Consider the following 20,015-nt stretch of genomic DNA (forward strand, 5'->3'; position numbering starts at 1 on the left):
ATCATATTCGATATCAGACTACGATACGCAGCATTGATCATCGAGTCATTAGAAATGAGATGGTCTACTCGCATCTTCCGCCAGGGGGGATGCCTAACTTACTCACTTACTTACCTATGTACACGAGCCGGTCGACCTGTCTGGTCAGGGCTAGTATGGTACGATCCGCTCGAAGCGAGTCGAGTCGACTGCAATGGATTGGACACTCCGCGCTTCCTCCAATGGAAGAGTGTGCGGTATCATACACATGCACATATATGCAGATCAATCATATCACCAGGGTTGTTGTGTTATGAGCGGCGAGATGACATGACATGACATGACATTCGAGTCCAGAAGCATTGAGAGGCAACTGCCTCCCTCATTGGGTGGGTTATCCTTGATCGTGGAGACCATGTCCATCACTGGCAAGGCAGAACTTCTACTCCAGGAGTCATGTCCACCACCACCACCACCACCACCACCACCACCAGCAGAGGCTGCCACGACCTATGTCCGAACCGAAGAGTCCATCTCATCTCATCTCATCTCATAGGATAAGGTAGGGCGTGTGTGGCCTTTTCAATATCGCGTGTCGTCCCTGAAAAGATTTCCCTCCATGTTAACTCGCTGACCCCTCGAGATGATGATCCAAGTGGTACCACCCTACCTCTCCTCCATTCCTCCACCCGAGGCAGAAGGTGGCCTAGTGTATCAACGATGGCAGGTAAGCCCTGGTCCGAGTTTCGCTCGCTCGACGATCTCTCCGAAGATCGAGGCCGATGTGGTGAAAATGGTCGTTCATCGAGCAGCTAAATCGCCGGGTCCTACCGTGGAGGAGATTAAAGCAACCACGAGAAAACGAAGATTGCAACTCCTCTCGACGCGCGTGCGATTTAAAAACAGTGCATACGATGACCTCAATTCTCTAGCAACACGTTGCCCGAGCGAAGGGGAGGGGGAGCAAGAAGGGGAGGAAGAAAGAAGAAGAGACATTATCTACGCTACGTGCATGGGCCACGAAAGAGAGATGTGGATGTTTTTACGCCCCGTAATCTCTAGGTAGGTATTGGACTTTGTACGTCACTCACTCACTCACTCATTCGCCCTCGAGCTCTTGACGGCCATATCAGCGCAATCGGATTTGGGCGTCGCACTGCTGTCTTGACTTGATGGGCCAGGGTGCCAGGAGGGGACTGTTTCATGATACAGTGTGACGCACTTTCGATTGTATGGCGAAGTTGACACTTTGGAGCATGGGATGGGTGCGATGGTACGCGCGTACGGAATGGAGAAACCAGATATAGGACCAGGGGGGCATCGAGCAACTCGTGATACGAGAGGGAAAAAATGGGAGTTAATATGGCGAAAATATCGGCATTGCATTAACAATACTGCGAACCACAGACACTCATTACTATAGACATGTTCCCCCTCCCACCAACAACAACTCCCCACACTAACCTTGAGCCGCCGCGGCGGCGACCTTGGGCTCGACCGAAGCAGCGGGGACGTTCTCGTCATGCAAGGCATCTTCGTCCGCGGGGTCCACCTCCTTGTGCAGCACCTTTGGCTCCGAGAGGCCGTACACGGTGATGAAAGCCATGCCAATAACAGCACTGATGCACGAGAACACAAGCGCGACGATTCCCCGCGCGGTGAAGCCACCTGGCAAAGGCCCGACCTGTGCGTTCTGGCCATCAAGGTCAAGCAAGTCCTCATCATCGGCGGCGGCGTTGCCCTGGATGGGGATGCCCCCAGCGCGGCACACATCGTAGTGTTGCTGCGGGATGTGGTGGGTCTTTTGGATCTCGAGCGGCGCCTCGATCAGGACCATGGCCAGGCCCTGCGCCAAATGCCAGTCAATGTGGCAGTGGAACAACCACACGCCCGGGTTGTCGGCCACGAAGCGGATGACGTAGTGTCCCTGCGGGGGCAGGACGAAGACGTCGCGGCGTGCGGGAAACGCTGGGAACTCCGAGTGGTTGCTGGGGTCGTAGGGCACTGGGTCGCCGTCGGCGTAGTCGTTAAAGTGCTCGCCATAGGGTGGTGCGCGTTCAATGACCTGGAAGTTGTGGCCGTGCAAATGGAACGGATGCGTGCCGCCGTCGTTATTGTTGAGCACCAACTGCACCACGTCGTTGTGCTTGAGCACCATCGGGTGCGTGAATTCGCCGTAGATCTCCTGGCTGGTGGCCATCCCGCCTGATGACATGACCGTGTACAGCGTGGGCACCTTGGGCGGCGTGAATGTGATGTCGTTCAGAAATGCGTACCCAAACCCGTTGCGCAGGTTGTCCATGATGACCGTCACGCTGATCTCAAAATCGGGCTCTGGTAGGAGCTCCATGTGGTCGTACGGGATCAGCGTGATGTCGTCAAATGGCACCAGCTCTGATGAGGCGTCAACTTTCATGACGGCCTGCGGGTGCGCCGCGTCGGCGTTGTATTGCAGCCAGTTGGTGTTGTTCAGCTGGAGATCGGGCTCGATCACGTCGAGCAAGTCCGAGTCGGCGACGGTGACGATCGGGTAGTTCTTGTCGGTCGTGTTCTTTGTCGTCAGCAGAATGCTGTACCGCTGGGCCACCGCGATGTACAGCGTGTCGGCTTCGGTGGGCTCGGTGTAGACACCGTCAATCTCAATGATCTTGAAGGTGTGGTCTTCGATGTAGAAGAACTGCGACACAAATGCCCCAATGTTGATCAACCTGAGTAGATACGTCGTATTGGGCTTGACGGGGATGCTGGAATTTTGGGTGTCGTTGAACAGGAACGACTTGGGGACGGGTTCGGCGCCGGTGGGGTTGTACAATGACAGGAACCGGATATCCTCGACAAAATCGTGATACCAATCACTGAGAGTGATTGTGAATTCCTCCTCGTAGTCTTCGTTGAAGAAGGCATCCTTGTCATGCACAATCAAAGCCTGGCGGTAGCCGTCAGGGTAGCAGAAGTCGGTGTGGCAGTGATACCAGTACGTGCCATTCTGATTCACAGTGAAGTTGTACGTGAAGCTGTACCCGGGCGGAATGGGACACTGAGTCACCATTGACGGGCCATCCATGTTGCTGGTATCCTTTTGGAACATGCCGTGGAAGTGGATGCTGGTGTTTTTGTCGCCCAGGCCATTGTACATGTTGACTACCAGCTGATCGCCCTTATCGACCTCGATTACAGGGAGAGGCCATTGCCCGTTGATGCCAATCACCTTTCTCTCGGCCAACCCATCTGGATTGGCCATTACCCAACTGACATTGAAGTCATATGTGACGGTTTTGGCGGTGGTCCAGCTGGTGAGTAGCAAAACCACCAGCGAGGCGAACAGCGTCTGGACAAGCTTCGCCATGGCCCCCGTGGAGACTGGGAAAAATCTTGACCACGACTCGTTATAATGCTTGTAAAGCTTGGACAGGCTTGCCAAGGGCAATTGAATTGACGACGAGATCTGTATGTTGATATTCTTCTGCCCAACTTTTTCCTCCAGGGGAGACCAGATATTTTTGAAGGTGGGATGATAGGATGATGGGGGACTTGGAGGGTTATTTTTTCTCCTCTAACATGGCATGCCGGGTTCATCCTAGAGCTTCAGACGCAGATTGAGCCTTTTTGAGCAGCCCGATGCCGGCGACAGACCCTCCGCTCCATCGATGGAAGAAGAGCCACTCTTTTCTCTCCCCTGGTGTTCCTGGCTGCCCCTGCTCTTACTGACTGCCTGCTTAGGTCCTTGTGTTTTTGCTTTTTTGGGACACATTTCGCCTAGGTCCGTGGAAGAAGATTTTTTCCTCAACGCAGGGTTTCGGGCCAAAGGCCGTAGTGGTAGGACACGAGGAGGGGGGGTTGCCCAATCATATCAGATAGGGAGGAGTTGATTAGATCAATTAGATCAATTAGCGAGGTGAGCGGAGGTTGGGAAAGGCGGCCTAGACGTGGTTGGACGTGGCATCAAAGTTATCTGATGGTGCCATGGTGGTGATGGTGCCGATGGTTTTTGCTGATGGTTGCCATGGTTCGCTTTCAGGAATTTGCCCACCAATACTTTGCTATGCCGACGCATCCACCATTCCACCAATTCCACAATTCCTCTCACATGCCCTGCATCTTTTCTCACTTGATGGCTCCAGACGGTTTCTATGACCTGCCGATTATCTTATCTTTTCTCGTTATCAGATGATCAATCACCCGCTTCCCGACCAGGGACCCTCTTCCTCGTGCTCTTCCCACGAGCTCCCCTCCCCGAATTTCGGCCAACTCGACAGCTGCCCGTTGCTGTAAAATATCTGTGCCAATGCCCTCTCTTCCTGGAGGTTGACATTGAACCGGACCATCTTTTCTTGGTGTGGCCTCTCAAGCTCTCCAAGCTTTTTTCTTCCCTCCAGAGGTTATACACTCTTACATTGTGCTCTCTCTCCCTCACTCTCTTGCTAGTCCTCTCTTTTGTCTCTGTCTCACACACACACGCACACACAAACACAAAATGACCAACGTCTTCGGTGTTCAGGTCTTCTTCATCGTCTTCCGAGAATGCCTCGAGGCTGTCATCATCATCTCGGTGCTGCTGTCCTTCTTGAAGCAGAGTCTCGGCCAACCGTCCCAGGACCAATCCATCTATAAGCGCCTCCGACGACAAGTATGGGTAGGGTCGTTATTAGGCATCCTCATAGCCCTGATTATTGGGGGTGCCTTTATCGGTGTCTTCTACGGCCTAGGCCATGACCTGTGGGCCGAGTCCGAGGATCTGTGGGAAGGCATCTTCTATCTCATCGCCAGCATCATCATCACCATCATGGGCTTGGCCATCCTGCGCATCAACAAGACCAAGGAGAAGTGGAGGGTCAAGATTGCACAGGCCCTCGTGGCCAAGACCAAACACACCGACACGGCGTCGAGGTTGGGCGAATGGGGCCGACGATATGCCATGTTCATTCTGCCCTTCATCACCACCCTTCGTGAAGGCCTCGAAGGCGTGGTCTTTGTCGGCGGCGTCTCGCTCGGGTTACCTGCCACCGCCTTCCCCATCCCCGTTATCACCGGTATCCTCGCTGGCCTGCTCGTCGGCTGGCTCATCTACCGCGGCGGCAACTATATGGCCATCCAATACTTCCTGATCGCCTCCACCTGCGTGCTCTACCTCATTGCTGCCGGCATGTTCTCCAAAGCCATCTGGAGTCTACAGTTCTACAAGTTCGCGCAGAAGGTTGGCGGTGATGTTGCCGAGTCGGGTGATGGTCCGGGATCATACAACATTGACCAGACGGTGTGGCATGTCAACTGCTGTAACCCGGAGCGAGACAACGGTTGGGATGTCTTCAATGCCATCCTCGGCTGGCAAAACACTGCGACCTACGGCTCCGTCATCTCCTACAATGTCTACTGGATCTTCATCATGGTGGCCATCACCTGTATGCTGTACGAGGAGCGCACCGGGGTCCTTCCTCTCGAGAAGCCCTTCCTCCGCTTCCTCGCCAAGATTCCCGGCTTCAGAAGCCTCGCGACACGCCATCTAACCAGACTATCCGCGCCCAAGCAAGACGCCGGACAAGTCGTCGCTCAGGTGCAGAGCCACACGTTCACGCAGGGCCTCCAGAGACCTTTGAGCGCGAAGTAGAGCTCGAACAGCGCAATTGTCCGCAAACTCCCAGTGAAAAAAAGGTGTTGAAGATCGTGAGAACCCTGCTATCATTATCCAGTAATCTCAGTTCGAAGATGGCGGGCAGGTGTGTGTGTGTGTGTGTGTGTATGTGCATATTGGAGTAGCTCTAGTCAGTCGCAGATTTTAGTTTGACATGACCGAACCCAGAGAGACAAAACATGCGAAAATCCTGCAAATCTCTTGAAAACCCTCAATGGTGTAGCTGGCTCGCCGGGTAGTAGGCAGCACATCATAGGGTCCATTAAGTTTCTTTTACTCTTTTCTTTCAGGTGGAAACTAAAAGTCCCCTCACGTTCGGGTGTCGAGAAAGTCGGTCAACTAGATCTGGAAGGTAACAAACGAGCCAGGTCATTCTTCTCGAGGGTGCCCATGTAGGAAAACTTTGATCCTGGTTCAATTCATACCCGATCAATCCGAGGGGTAAGTCAAAGCTGTACGAGGTACAGCTAACTAGCTTCGAACTCCTCGGCATGTGATGTCCCACAAATCCCAGCTCGTCTCTGAGTCGCTGGGCCGACCCATAAGCTACCGAGCTTGGGAAAGAGATGGGCGAACAGGGTGGAGGCTGGACAGCTGTAGGGATTTTCCGAGGGGTGGCGGCCATCATCTCCTGCTTCCCACCATGCTCGCTTCCAAGACCCTCCCATGAAACCACATGCTCCGGCGGGTGGCGCCTTGGCCATCTCATCCTCTGCACCCCCCTCGAACAGTCCAGACGGCCAGGATCTTATCTGATCATCACCCCTTTTCCCGCTCAGCCTGCAAGACAGGGTTTGACTTTTGGTGCCCAAGACTGCATTGGACCATTGATTGGATAGAACGGCCGTATTGATCGTCCGATGCCTGAGCCCTGGGTACCCTGGCGGACGCCCACCCTTTCGCCCGTTTGCATCGAGGTGAGTTGTAGCGACAAGACGACAGTGTGGAAGCTGCAGCTGAGTCTTGAAGCGCCATGGTTTGAATCGCAGCATATGAGAAGCCCAGTACATACCATGCGAAGTGAAATAATTTCCCAAGGGAATGCTTGCAGGCTAGGTGGCGTTCTTCCTCACTGCCTAGCAACTGCTAGCCCGACCAGCACAGGACCAAGAGGCGAAGCCTACTGAAGATTGTGGGTCTAAGACTTGTTTGCCTACCAGTACCGGCTTAAGCTTCTGGTATACGCCTTGTCTGCTAGCCAAGATTTGACAACACAAGGTGGGGTGGCTTTTGCGAATTGTCTCGTGTTGCTGATGGTGCACACCGGCGGGAGAGATCCAAGGAGAGACACATGCTTGTCACTTTCGATCGTGACAACACCGCCCCGCAGTCTAACCCTGGTTCAGTTGGGGACCGCCTAGATCAATTTCCCCTTGCACGTTTCGCGGGCAGGTGGCGGATGTAGTAACGCTCCTCAGAGCAATCACCTGGTTCTCTCCACAGACCGAAATCGGACCAAGATGCAAGTATGTTTTTGTGTCCTGTCTCATGACCCTTTTCCTATACTCGTTACCAACAGTAGCCTGCGCTAGCTGTACCATCGCCAATACCATGCCGAGCAATGGCCGTCTGGAGGCCTCCACGCTTCCCACGAGCATGCGAGGAAGAAGTCGGCTTGTAGGAGAGGTATGGTTGTTTTCTTTGCCTTCTTCGTAGGTTCGAGCGCACAAGTTACAAAGTGTCCAAAGTTTGGATCGGCGCTGTCAACTTTTCAATAATCAGCAAATCTCCAGTAGGGACAGGTCGTTGAACTTACTGACCATAGCATTCCGAGTCTCCCTTCATCTCGGGTAGGGAACAACGACAGTTAAATATTGTTCAAAAGAACCTTAACAAAACATGAATATGAAAGGTACCTCGTACTTGTTCTGGTGGGACCTTTGCACGTGCCTTTGGACCTGTCACGTGGATGCCTCTTGGTCTTGCACTTTCCCAGGCTCTTAAAATTTAATTGTGGAAGATTGTGTCTGCGCATGCCACTTTGAGATCCCAGGCTTCTTGAGAATCTTGGCCTTGGCACAATTTAATCACCAGCGAAGGCCTCTCTGCTTGTATGAGCTCCCCGTCGATTCGCTCGACAACTTTCAAAGTAGAGAAACCATTGAACCGGTACGCGGAATTTTTGAGATTGAAATGGACTGAGCGTTACCCGGTTCCCTGGTCAAGATCTGTACCCTGACGGTGAACCTCCACGATGACCTTCGCTGCGCTTCCGGCATACCCTCCTCTCCGCGACCGTGTTTTGAGATGCCATCGATGGAATAAGAGGCACTGGAAAATTCGTGGGAAAGGCTAAATGATGGAATCTCAATAGAGATGGGAATACCGAGGCACACTAAGAAGAGGAGGGTGTTGAATGTAAAATTGGGCGGGAAAACGCAGGCTCTAGATACTGGCTTGCTCGAAGGGGAACATGTCTATCGAAGGAAGTATCTTGACGCCATGAAAGGTAAAGTTGGAATAACCTGTCGTCCAGCCCCCATATCGAAAGCTAGACTTCCTCAATCTCGTTCTTGGTGATGTTGTCGTCTGCAGTGATCGGTCTCATCTCAAACATGGTTCGTCTCATATATCTCATTTGCTTTTCCATCCAACTCTCAAGCTTCTCCACGTCGACAACGTTTTTCTTGCAATCCCCTGGTCTCCCTTGATCGGTTTCCTCAATTGCTCCCCGATATGCTGCATCAAGCTTCTCGGCTTCGAATCGGAATCTGTCGGCGAGCAGATGCAAGCGGTAGCTGGTCCACTGGTAGTACATCTCCGACAGCCGAGACTTATTTCGAACATTCATCAACGAGGAGTCGTCCAACAGCACAGGATCCCGGGGCCGGAAAGAGGCCACAATAGTGATTCTCTCGGGCATGTTCTCGACCGGAATCGCCATGTGAGACACGTGTCTGCCCTGGAGAACCACCGCGCCGCCCTGTTCCCGGCCTTGTCAGTGGTTAACGCCTCAAGCATTGGGGCGCTCTGGCGATGAACTCACCATCTGCGGAGATCGGACTTTGATCGTCGTGCCATCACCTCTTTGGATCTCGGTCTCGCCTCCTTTCATATTCCTCGTGTCGGACAACATAACGACACAGACGAAAGGATATGAATCGCGATGCCAGGGGACGACTGACTCTTTGGCAGCCGCTAGAGGCTCTTCGGGCCCTTCCTGGATTGCTGACATTGTTTCCGCTACAGGAGCACCAGGTGGGATAATCGGGATGTCTCTGACTCCTGCCAGACCCTCTGGCCCCAACTGGACGTTCGTGTGGCAGATCTCGAAGTCCATGACAGGTACCAGGTCGACTCCTGCTAGATCGCTGACTATCTTGAGAACCTCTGGAGAAGTCCAGAACTGATGAATGAAAGGAGCATATCTGGGGGCCATGCCACGGAGTTGAACCGATTTGTCCCGCGTGTGATACATGCAGCTATCAAGGACATCGTCGGACAGCAACTCTCGGCGGTGCTCAAGCAGAGCCTCTTCGGACAGCAAAGGGAATGGGTCGGTGGATGCGACTTGCGAAATCGGCGAAGGCGGTAGACAAAGATCTTCCAAAGTATGGATCTTCTTCGGCGGCGCATACGTAAGATGCTTCACAGGATCAAATGTCCGTCTGGATGACCTCGTGGTGTTTGATTTCAAAGCCAGTGCTGGTCCATCAATCGCAGGGTACTCGAGAATTCCCGGAGCCATGCTGTCTTTTGGTCGTATATCTGCTTGCGCGAAGGTCTGTATCACTTGATCGAGTGGAGGAGTGAAGAGAGAGAACTGGGAGAACAGACAGATCTTGTTCCAAGAATCGCTCTGTGATATTTGTACCTCCTGGAGTGCAGTACCGCCAAAATTCACGATGTGACCGCAATGGGATCACTACGTGTCCGTTGGAAAGCGGCGCCACTTTGGGAAGAGGCACTATGCCATATTCGGGGGATACTAACCGCCCAGAGCCACCACGGCCTGCAAAGGCATTGGAATCCCTCACTTGGTATGTCAAAGTCTTGATTGAGGTATCTCTGATCAGCCTAGACACCCAGTTGTCAGCTTTGTCCAGGCTACAGTTCAGTCATGGCTCTTAGCACGTCGCCTGGTCAACCTCACTCGATGCTCAAAGAGGTTCACCTGTCCCCGTCAAACCCAATATTGCGCCCTACGACACCACGACATGACCTCTACCCTCTATCCGAGAAATACATCCCTTAATCGTACGACCTGTATCTTGAGACTCTCTTCGTCGTTCGATGTTGAGCGACTCGACGCATTTGCCTGCGGTCATGTCCATCACCTCAAGGACGGCTTTGTCCGAGTGCGGAATTGTCAATCAATTGCAGATAAGGACACGCAACATCATGACCTGTATCGCTATAGTCTACCTGGGAGTGTGACCACGCTTACTCCATACGTCAGACCTACCCTCTCGAGGTGGCAGGCAAAAGCCGTCACCAATATGGCTCGACTACAACGCGCAAGAGGTGGATGTTTGACGTGTAAACAGAGGTAGGTGCCGTGGATATGGGATGAACCCGCGGCTCGTGCAAATACAACAACTGATTGTCTGCGAGATCAACCAGGAAAAAGAAATGCGATCTGGGGACCCCTTCATGCGAGAACTGTGTCCGTCTGCAGATCGCATGCGGAGGGTACAAGCCACGACTCCTCTGGGAAGATGACCCTGTACGACAAGGTATTAGGCGCAGAGGCCCTTCCTCGTCCCGCAGAGCTCATCTACACAGTAATATTGGGCACCATGACAAAGAGGCTCTGACGGCAAATACCGACGAACAGAACCAGGAGGCAGACGTGTTGGTCCTAGACCTCGTGAATTGCACGTCACTCGCACTGCCTCAACGCAAGCAATTCCGACTTGCTCCTAGTTGGCAACATCCTGCTACAATACCGCATCATCCCCCGACCACAATCGCAAACTCCTTTCTCGAGCATGTCCTCTGGGACCATTACATTAATTGCTTTGCAAGAATATATCCCACGCACTCAGAGGCAGACAACCCGTTCCTGTCATGTCTCGCTCCTGCTGCGATCGAGTATGAGCCCGTTCGTTGGATTCTGATGGCAATTGCAGGACTGCATGCCAAGTCAAGGAATCTTCCGTCTTTGGACCACGAGATCTCTCATCTGCGACTTCGGGCGTTGAAGGCCTGCCTTCAGATTTCGAGCAGGACCCGGAGACTTGACACCCTAAAATCAAACCCAGAGGGTGACAGCACTTTCTTCCAGATTACAAAAGTGGAGGCTGACGATCTATGCCTTGTCACTACCGCAGCGTTGCTGGCCGTTTTTGGAAAGCTGTCTGGAGAAGTCTATGGCAACATACAACCCTATCTAGAGTTTGCACAAGAGTTTTTGAGCCGTGGAGGCACTGCACGAAATCATGAAGTGCCGTCTTCATCACCGCTTCACCTATTTCTGCACGACCTTGTTTCTTACAACCAACTCCTGGCGCTGGTAGCTGACGCAAGGTTGACCTCGCCGTCTTGTAACAGTCTTGAGGAGACCACATTCGTGAACTTGTCCCACCGGTCAAATCCAAACTTCGCGGATCTACTTTACCGTATAAGCGAAAATGTCCAGCATGTCTCAACGCTTGACATCGATTGCTGGGATGGGAAATTGGACTTCCTCCCAAGCTTCAGCATGAAAAGGAAAGCTACAGAACATGAAGAGCCCTCGTGCTCTACAATTGGCGTTGACGATGGTGCAAAGAAAGACGAAGAATTCGTCATAGGAGAAATCTACCGCCTCGCGAGCCGAATCTACTTCTTCAAGCAACTCAGGGACCGTGATGGCCTCCCAGAAACTACGACTACCCTTGCATATCCGCCGTTCATGGCCCATAAACAGATCAAAAGGCACGTGAAGCGGGCCATGGGACTCTTTCGCTTGCTATCTGATGATTCGCAATTCAACACAGCCATATTACTGCCTCTTGGAATGATTGCTCCTCAGCTTACTTCTCGACAAGACCAGGCATTCGTCATTGAAAAACTGAAAATGCTTAAAAATACACAGTGCTTTGATGTCTTCCGAGTGTTCAGCCAAGATCTTCAACGTGAATGGGCACTTACCCAGCACTCTTATCGGTCAGCCTTCCTCACGACGAACGCACTTGAAAAGCCGGTGAGGTTACTTGGCTGATATTAGGGTCGAATTCGCGAAGTCTGAACCATGATGGAATTCTACTGTATTACAAGGTCTGAGGCTGCTGCTGCGAACAATTCCAGAGATCAGTACACGACGACAAAACGCATGGTCTGTGTAAGACAGGAGATATGCTATATCTCTGAGAGAGGTGTTCTCAGCTATGCTGTGTGTCCGAAGCAGCAGATATTTGTGTGTAAAGGGAAACGAATAGTTGAAGAGCAATCGAATGGTCCAAGAGCAAAGCAATTAGATGGCCGGAGAAGATCAGGGCGGTCCAAGGGTATCAGGGTGGACCCAGATGACTGACGGGGATCCTATTGGCAGAGGACATCCTACGCTGGTGTTGGGGATTGGTTATTAGGGCAAATCATCAGCGAAGAAATCCCGAACGGATCCTCATCCAGCTCACAAGCTGAGCAGGCAGGGCAGGCTAAGGCTTCGCCTCACCGACTCACTCCAACCGTCCCTTCAGCCACAGTGGTTAGCTATCGAAGATGAGCTGTTCGGCGCACGACGTGCCACGATCAGATCTCCAACATTGGGCGTCCTTACAACATTAAGACCCAACACGCTTACGTCTACTAAGCGAGCCAATCACAAATCTCGGCGTCATGACTTGTCGATGCCAGCTGGCGATCCCTCACTGGTCGTTGGATGTCATATGAACTTCACACCGACCGCTCCCGTACCTGATATTGCAGCATGTGAGTGTTTCTTTCGATGAGAGATTCATCGGCAAGATCACCGTATAACATTATGTCTGTTGGAAGACCAGTGCAGACTGCGAAACATCAACACTCAATATGGCAGGATGTACCAGAAGATGCTTTCCGTCGAAGGATTGTCGCACTTTCTGCAGCAACCAAGGGTGTCCCGGGCGATGCGAGGTACTCGGTGTCATGGTCAACCAGTACTCAAGACATACCTCCTGCGACAGGATCTCGGACATTATCCTTCAAGACAGAGCAACGCCTTGCAGATGACATTGCATTTATCTTGGCAACCCAACAGGGTGGTGACAGTATCACAGCTGTTTGTGTGGAGGAGATTGCAGAGCCTGCGGGTCTCATCATACGTGTTGCTGCAACTGAAGGGGTGCCAGGAGAAATCCAACGTTCTCTGGGTGAAATATGTGAATGCTTGATGTCTTGCGCAAGAAGTCGTCAGTACTGACACCCTCACTGGATCTTACATTTCTAACCATCTCACAGAGATGAGGCTCGAGAAGTGTACATCAACCTTATCGGACTTGATACTGGGTCTGTCACAGGAACGCATTTTGTCTCGCATGAGATTATTTCTCGGGGAACGTCCTTCATCATCTCGTCCACGCAGAAGGGGGTCAATAAGTTCCTCGACATCTGGTTCCGAAAAGGCGTTGATTCGAATGCAAGCTGCCGCTTCTACACCCGCTGCCACCGACCTGGTCAGAAGACTGTTTGAGCTAAGGAGGATGGTCGAAAGCGTGCTGCACTCAGGGGCATCACAGCCGGAGTGGGGGCTGCAGGAGATCGTGAAAGAGAGCTTCAGCATCACCACCTCCGATGGACAAGTACCTTTCCGTCACAATCTCGAAAACGCCGGTTTGAATGCTCAAGAATGGTTCAACAACAAGTACATCACGCAGGTCGACAAGCTGGGCGCATATCACCGAATCCCACAGACCTTGGCCAGAGAAGCCCGCAGGAGGAAGACGAGGCACCTGTTCTCAAATATCAAGTCGCTCTACATCGACCCATATGAACCTCGAACAAGCCCGATATGCCTCTCCGGAAAGAAGACCCTTTGTTACGTCCATGCAGAATTACAGATGGTTGTACATTATCTTCTCTCACCACCCCTGATACTCCCACGAGTCATAGGTACCAGCAAAGAAACATGCTTCCTCTGTCATCTCTTCATCAAGAGACTCGGTGCTTTTGTTGTGACCGCTACACATGGGCGTCTGTACGATCAGTGGACCGTGCCAGATCTTGCAGAGTACACGCCGGGACATGTTGAAGCGCTGAGGGCGGTTATAAGGAGAATGAATCGGGATTGCTCGCTTTTGGGAAGGAAGAGACATTCACGGCGCGGTCAGCACCCCCTGACAAGCCGACAGAATTTGTACGAGATGCCGACCTTTTCGCCCCTATCGACCTTACTGAGCGCACGGTTCGACACAGAGTCGAGCCTGCTGCCAACCGCAGATGCAAATAACGCAGGCACCAGGGTCTCTTCCACGCGTCATTCAAGAGCTTCTGGTACATCAAGAAACCCAATCCCTGCCAATGAAGAGTCCACACCACAGTCTGACGGCGGGACAACCACAACAACAGACTCTTGGTGGAACTCGAGTCTGAAGACAGAGACCCGAACGCACAGTGGAAGCGGCACGCCAGGACAACCACCTTCTCAGGGCCCGGTCGTGAGCGACACCCACTCTGAAAGCACAGTGACCAGCTCCACTCTCACGTCCAACAGCCGCGGCCCCATTCATATCAGCTCCGACAGGCCTCATCTCATCAACCTTCCGGGCCTGGAAGTCGTGGTTGAAATCCAGCCCCCGCGTAATGGGATAGTAAGCTTGAGAACAGGCAGCGAGATTGATAAGAGTGCAGCAAGTCATGGTGTCAAACTCGAAGATCTCCGAGCTGGAGACGAGTTGGACTTTCAGCGATCCGAGCACGAAACTTCGGTGATGCTTCGTTTGCAGGAAAGTGGCGGCGATTTGTGCTGTATCGTTCTGGAGTGGACATGAACGGTGATTCGACACTATATTCGGTACATGAATGGATTTGGGGCTGGCAGGGACCGAGCATCTATCGCATCGAAATGACTTGCTACCCAGGAATTGCCAACCTCGACCCTGTTTCCCCTTCCCAATTTGTCAAAGGCTAACCCTTGCCCGCTCTGCAGCCAGAGTTCAATCTCTTAGCAAGTCTATTTTGAAATATTGTACATGGAGCAGACGATATCACAAATTGGAACAACTTGCAATACCTTTAAATTCGACCACGCGTCGTGTAGGCGTACAGAATGATGCGAGGGACCATTTGGGCGATTCCCGAGGGACGCCTACACATCGTTCCCCCCAGATTTCTTCTTGCTCTCCTTTTTGGGCAGCCTTTGGAAACCCATACCGAAGCTCGTTAGAAACGCAGCAGATGAGGCCCCGACAGCGATATACTAGGTCATGATTAGTTCAGGTGGCGCCATCCCAGAAGCAAGCTGTTGTAGGGCCTCAAACTCACGAATGTGGACACTAGGGCGTGGTTATACGCGCGGAGGACGCCTTCGAGCTGACTACGGGGCACGCTCGATCGCACGGCGGCAGCACCCACGTCGATGACGCTCTCGGGATTGATACCTGGGACATAAGTCCTCAGCGATGATCGCAGCGAGTTTGTGAAAATCGTCTCGGCGACGGCGAGAAAAATGGCTCCTCCGAGGTACTGCCAAAAGAAGATCTGCGAGGTTGCTATCGAGACTTCCTTTGGCGGCAAAAGGTTCTGGATTGCGGTGAGTGGCTAAGGTATGACAGTCAGTCGAGACACGCTGAACATTGAAGAAGGGCCTCACCATTTGTACCACGGAGCCTCTTCCCGTTCCTGCAAGTATCTGGTACCCGATCCAGGGTCCAGCGCCAGTGGAAGGGGTGAATGTGGTCATCAGCCCGGACCCAATGGAGGTCAGAACACAACCGAGAAGTGCCCATGGTGTGTAGTAGCCAACGATCTGGACTGTACGACAGTGAGCGAACACTTTCTCAAGATATAAGATGCGGCGGCCCACCTAGCTTCCCAGCTGTTATGCCCCCTATGGCCTGCGCAATGGCCGTAGGAAGTACCATTACCCCACTCATTAACGGGCTTTCGTCCTTGACAACCTGAAACCACACCGGCAGATAGTAGCTTAGCGACAACAGGGCGCCGATTTGAAGGAACGAAGTCAAACACCCAAAGATCACAAGCCGATTCTTGACAATTGCCGGAGGTATCATGGCCTTTTCGCCCTTGAAAGTCTCCCAGGCAACAAAGACGGCGGTTGTGCCAGCCGCGCCACAGAAGAGGCCGATGATGACGGAGGAGTCCCATCGGTACTGGTTGCCACCCCATATCATTGCGAGGAGTAACATGACACAGGCTGGGGCGAAGATAACAAATCCCATGAGATCGAGCTCTTTCGTGACGATGGCTTTGAAGTTGGCCCTCACGGGCTGCTTCTTGATCTGTTCCGGAATTGGCAACAAGATGAGGGCGCAAATCACTAGGCCGCTAGGTGGTAAATTGATATAGAAACCTATGAACATCAGCGGACCTGAGATGAGCAATCAAGAAGAAACCACTTACACCATCTCCACGAGACATTTTGTGTCAGAGCACCGCCAACCAGAGGCCCGATGACGGTCCCAACCCTACACGGATGTCGTCAATACTATCGCCACATGATGGTTTCCTCTGGATTATCAAGAATAACCCTGAATGAAGCACTTACGATGACAGGCTAATAGCGATACCTATGAGTACTGAAATCGATGTCAGTTATATGCACCCTTTGTGGAAGGATCCATGATGATGTTCTCACAAGGCCGATTGTCCTTGGAAGCCACCGCAGCTATTACGGCAAAGGCTCCATTGATAATGCCGGCACCACCACACCCTTGCACAGCTCTGCCGATGATGAGGGCCATGGATGAAGGGGCAGTGGCGCAAACCAGAGATCCGATGGAAAAGATGGCAGCGAATGTGAGATACGTGTACTGAACGACTCGTGAGCAGCGCGGAGCATTACAGGAGGATGCTTCTACTCACTTTGATAGGAAAATGGGTATAAATTCTGCCGACAAGAGGTTGCATAGCGCACCTGTGGTGAGATTAGACACTTGTCCGACCAGAACACACAGAGGGGGACTCACGTTGTCACCAGATAAGCACTTCCGTACCAGCCAATGTCTTTGAGAGAGTTGAAATGTGTTGTGATTTGTGGAATGGCCTACATCTCATGCATCAGCATGTACCTTATCTCACCGAATCAACGTGTCCCTGGCTTACCGTCGAAATGATCGAACCGTTGAGGGCCATGAGCAGGGTCGAAATAAAAACTGCGGCGAAAAGAATGTGTCTTCGAAAACCCAGGGCATCTGTTGAGTCTGGTTCTTTTTTTTGACTGACCTCTGTAGTAGGAGATGATTCTTTTGTACTCGTGCCGTCCATTTGCGTCGTCTGCTCGGTGGTGCTGGTGTCACCTTCGAGGCTAACAGCATTGTCGCTCTCCGGTTTTACGTCCTTGGACGAGGCCTCAGAAATGGCCAAAGATATCATATTGGATCTTGCTTAATAGCTGAATGACTCTGGGAAGATAGTACGAGTCAATTTTTCTCCTTTTATGCCTTCATTGCGTCTACTGGATGCTGCTCCGTGTCCGATCTATATACTCGACCCACTGAGGAATTACTCTGATTGGCTAGATGCGCGTAGCAAGGTTGAAAATGACGCCCAGTCTGACAGCCCATTTTCCCGCATAAAACGAGCATTGAGGCGCAGAATCTGACGGTCAGACTAACTTAATTTTTCTCCTCAGTCAGCCGATCGCTCGGCATCGGAATTTCCGTTCCTGCGGCCTGTACTTGAATCACATCCTTCTTCTCCTCAGAGTTTGCTTTGCTCCTTCGGACTAGACTGTCGGAGAACCATCTCTTTCTTTTGTCCCCGTTCGCCCTGATGCTTGTCATACCAGATATCCCGGTACGAATGCCACGGTATGCGCGGTATGCCCCAATCACCGAGTCAGGGAAACGATCTCAGTGGCATCCGCGCTCCGAGAGCCTGTGTGCCATGTGCCGCCGCCAAAGTACGATGTGAGACTGAGAATGGACAAATATTCTGCAAGCGGTATGGTAGAGTCGACACTCGCGCAAAAACCCGGTGGCGGCTAATAATGCGTGGGGTTAGGTGCCTGAGGCTGAAGAAGGCATGTCGCGCACAGCCACCTGGCGCACACAGGCGCAAGCCTCGACAGGAATCGTAGGTGATGATCTTCAGCTTGATACCATGCGACTCTTCCGGTTGACAGATATCCTGATCTCCTTCGGATTAGAGATGTCACCCGTCTGGAACAAAAGCTCGACGGGGTGACGGCGATCCTGACTGCCTCTCAGCTTGGAGCCTTGAAAACCACCAACAGCCCGCTGCAACTGCCCACGGTGCCATTGCTCTCCTTGACCGCATGCTTCGACCAGTTTATCAAGAGCAGGGATGAGGCGCGACTGATGTTGGACGTGTTCCGGAACGAATTCATGCCTTATTTCCCGTTCGTCGTCATCCAACCGCATACGAGTCTGGAGGAGCTTCGGGAACGAAAGCCCTTCCTCCTGATGGTGGTTATGTTGGTCACTTGCCGACACGACATAACACGACAGACGGCGTTGGGGAAGGCGCTCAAAGAACTCATCGGCCAGAAGGTGATGACTCACGGTGAACAGAGCCTGGACTTGCTACAGGGCCTTCTCATTTACCTGGCTTGGTATACTCACACGTCGTACCCATCGAGGCAGCGAGGTTGAACTAACGTCACAAGGTATAATGTAAACATCCACCTCGGAGGCCAACTCACAGTCATCGTCCATCTGGTCATGTCGGTGATGATTGATCTCGGCCTGAACAAGCACTATGTCCCGCGAAAGTATGCGAAGCCTCAAAGGGACTATTTCCGCTTGGACCGACAAGAGGGAGCAAGGGAAACGCTGGAAGACCGTCGAACTTATCTTGGTTGCTTTTACTTGACCTCTCTGTATGTATCCCATTGAGGAGAACTGTGAAGCCGCTGATGCCAATGCTCGAATTCCAGAATATCGATGACTGCCCGAGATTTCGAAGCCATCCGATATACCAAGTACACTGAAGAGTGCTATACGATAATATCCGAAGCAGCTGAGCTTCCGAGCGACATCTACCTTGTCCAGCTCACCAGGCTAAGCTATTTTGTCGACAAAATAAGCCGTACAATTATCCAAAGAGATTGGGATCCCTCTTCCAGTATTTCTGCTCCAATCGGAGCCTACGTGAAGTCACTAGAAACTGAGCTGCGCAAGTATAAAGCTTCCATGACGCTTGACATTGCCCAAAGTGGTGAGCTTTCAACCTCCTTCAGAGACAAACATGTCTGCCTTGCTAATGATAAGAAGTGCTACTTCTCATGCACTACCACGCGGTCGAGACATTTTTGTGCGAGATCGCTCTAGATGAAAACATTTCTGCGTCGAGATATGGGTCATTCTCCACCACGCGTCTCGACCTGCTGTTCGCTTGTCTCACATCCGCAAAGAATTTCTTTGAGCTTTTCCACTCGTTGCCTTCCTCGATATATTTCGACCTCCCATACTGCATATTTACCATCGTCAGCCACCTCTTCGTGGACTTGTCCAAACTTGCTCTCTGTCAGCATGAGGGCTGGGACCAGAACTACGTTGCGTCATGTCTAAATTTTGGCGATGTGATGGACCGGCTCTCGAAGAAGACCAGAGAAGCAAGCGAGTTTCTCCAAACCAATCACTCGGCGGCCGACGCCACAGCTTTACAAAACACTTTGCCGCGCTGTGTGCCACCGATCTGGCTGACGGTGCCGGCCAAGATACAAGACATCAAGGCCGTGCACGAGGCGAGGCGAGCAGAACAATCCAGAAAGGCTCAGCCAGAGAGTCAGGATTGTGACGTCGGAGTCGAATTGCCCGGACTGCCGTTCGAGTCTGCGCTGCTGCCAGATACTTTCAGCTTCTTTGAGTGTCTTGACGAACCGTTGTGGCAGAACTGGGCATAGAGCTCTGTCGACACTCGTCACGCTGGATGCATTTGTCCTTTGTGGACCATGATCAGTTAGCGGTGCAACATCTGGATTAAAATCTCACGAACCACAGCGCTGAAGATCTTTGACTCTTCTTATACCCAACTACAACCCGTACATTTCCAGGAAGTAGCACTGAATGCAGTCAGGTCAGCGAGGAACTTCCCATGCGTGATGCTCTCAGATGGCCATCGTGTGGATCAGGTTTGAAAGACCTGATGAGCCGCAGATACCTAGACACAGGATCGGCCATCGAAACAACACACTTGCGAGTACTGGACTTGTATCGGTGGGGTTGTGTGGAAAGGGGAATGGGATTTGTCGGCTTTGGCTCCAGACGTGTACGAGGCGCTGAAAGTGGCTAGCAGGGGTGAGTAGTGTGAACTTACAGCATCGCTTACCAGCTCTGGGCTGATCTTGATGTTTTCTCCTCGA

General features: G+C 52.2%; 7 protein-coding genes across 7 annotated transcripts; 4 read left to right on the top strand and 3 right to left on the bottom strand.

The window, feature by feature from the left end:
• Positions 1-1,438: 1,438 nt before the first annotated feature.
• Positions 1,439-3,325, bottom strand: Z517_00275 (uncharacterized protein; the record flags this gene model as incomplete). Its single annotated transcript, XM_013433241.1, has 1 exon — positions 1,439-3,325. The coding sequence occupies one exon, from the start codon at positions 3,323-3,325 to the stop codon at positions 1,439-1,441; it is 1,887 nt and encodes a 628-aa protein (XP_013288695.1).
• Positions 3,326-4,453: 1,128 nt separating this feature from the next.
• On the top strand, positions 4,454-5,584 carry Z517_00276 (uncharacterized protein; the record flags this gene model as incomplete). Its single annotated transcript, XM_013433242.1, has 1 exon — positions 4,454-5,584. The coding sequence occupies one exon, from the start codon at positions 4,454-4,456 to the stop codon at positions 5,582-5,584; it is 1,131 nt and encodes a 376-aa protein (XP_013288696.1).
• Positions 5,585-8,099: 2,515 nt separating this feature from the next.
• Z517_00277 (uncharacterized protein) lies at positions 8,100-9,296 on the bottom strand (the record flags this gene model as incomplete). Its single annotated transcript, XM_013433243.1, has 2 exons — positions 8,100-8,531; positions 8,595-9,296. 2 exons carry the CDS (start codon positions 9,294-9,296, stop codon positions 8,100-8,102), a joined length of 1,134 nt encoding a protein of 377 aa, XP_013288697.1.
• Positions 9,297-9,765: 469 nt separating this feature from the next.
• Positions 9,766-11,753, top strand: Z517_00278 (uncharacterized protein; the record flags this gene model as incomplete). The annotated part of the gene is made up of 2 exons (XM_013433244.1): positions 9,766-10,097; positions 10,172-11,753. 2 exons carry the CDS (start codon positions 9,766-9,768, stop codon positions 11,751-11,753), a joined length of 1,914 nt encoding a protein of 637 aa, XP_013288698.1.
• A 762-nt stretch (positions 11,754-12,515) lies between these two features.
• On the top strand, positions 12,516-14,499 carry Z517_00279 (uncharacterized protein; the record flags this gene model as incomplete). Its single annotated transcript, XM_013433245.1, has 2 exons — positions 12,516-12,882; positions 12,971-14,499. 2 exons carry the CDS (start codon positions 12,516-12,518, stop codon positions 14,497-14,499), a joined length of 1,896 nt encoding a protein of 631 aa, XP_013288699.1.
• A 317-nt stretch (positions 14,500-14,816) lies between these two features.
• On the bottom strand, positions 14,817-17,062 carry Z517_00280 (uncharacterized protein; the record flags this gene model as incomplete). The annotated part of the gene is made up of 10 exons (XM_013433246.1): positions 14,817-14,927; positions 14,993-15,268; positions 15,321-15,481; positions 15,534-16,040; positions 16,091-16,155; positions 16,236-16,266; positions 16,326-16,500; positions 16,553-16,604; positions 16,657-16,733; positions 16,793-17,062. 10 exons carry the CDS (start codon positions 17,060-17,062, stop codon positions 14,817-14,819), a joined length of 1,725 nt encoding a protein of 574 aa, XP_013288700.1.
• A 448-nt stretch (positions 17,063-17,510) lies between these two features.
• Positions 17,511-19,556, top strand: Z517_00281 (uncharacterized protein; the record flags this gene model as incomplete). The annotated part of the gene is made up of 6 exons (XM_013433247.1): positions 17,511-17,632; positions 17,693-17,764; positions 17,838-18,263; positions 18,318-18,530; positions 18,588-18,868; positions 18,925-19,556. 6 exons carry the CDS (start codon positions 17,511-17,513, stop codon positions 19,554-19,556), a joined length of 1,746 nt encoding a protein of 581 aa, XP_013288701.1.
• Between the last annotated feature and the right edge of the window lie 459 nt (positions 19,557-20,015).

This window comes from Fonsecaea pedrosoi, assembly GCF_000835455.1.
Source record: "Fonsecaea pedrosoi CBS 271.37 unplaced genomic scaffold supercont1.1, whole genome shotgun sequence".
In the NCBI taxonomy this organism is placed as follows: Eukaryota; Fungi; Ascomycota; class Eurotiomycetes; order Chaetothyriales; family Herpotrichiellaceae; genus Fonsecaea; species Fonsecaea pedrosoi.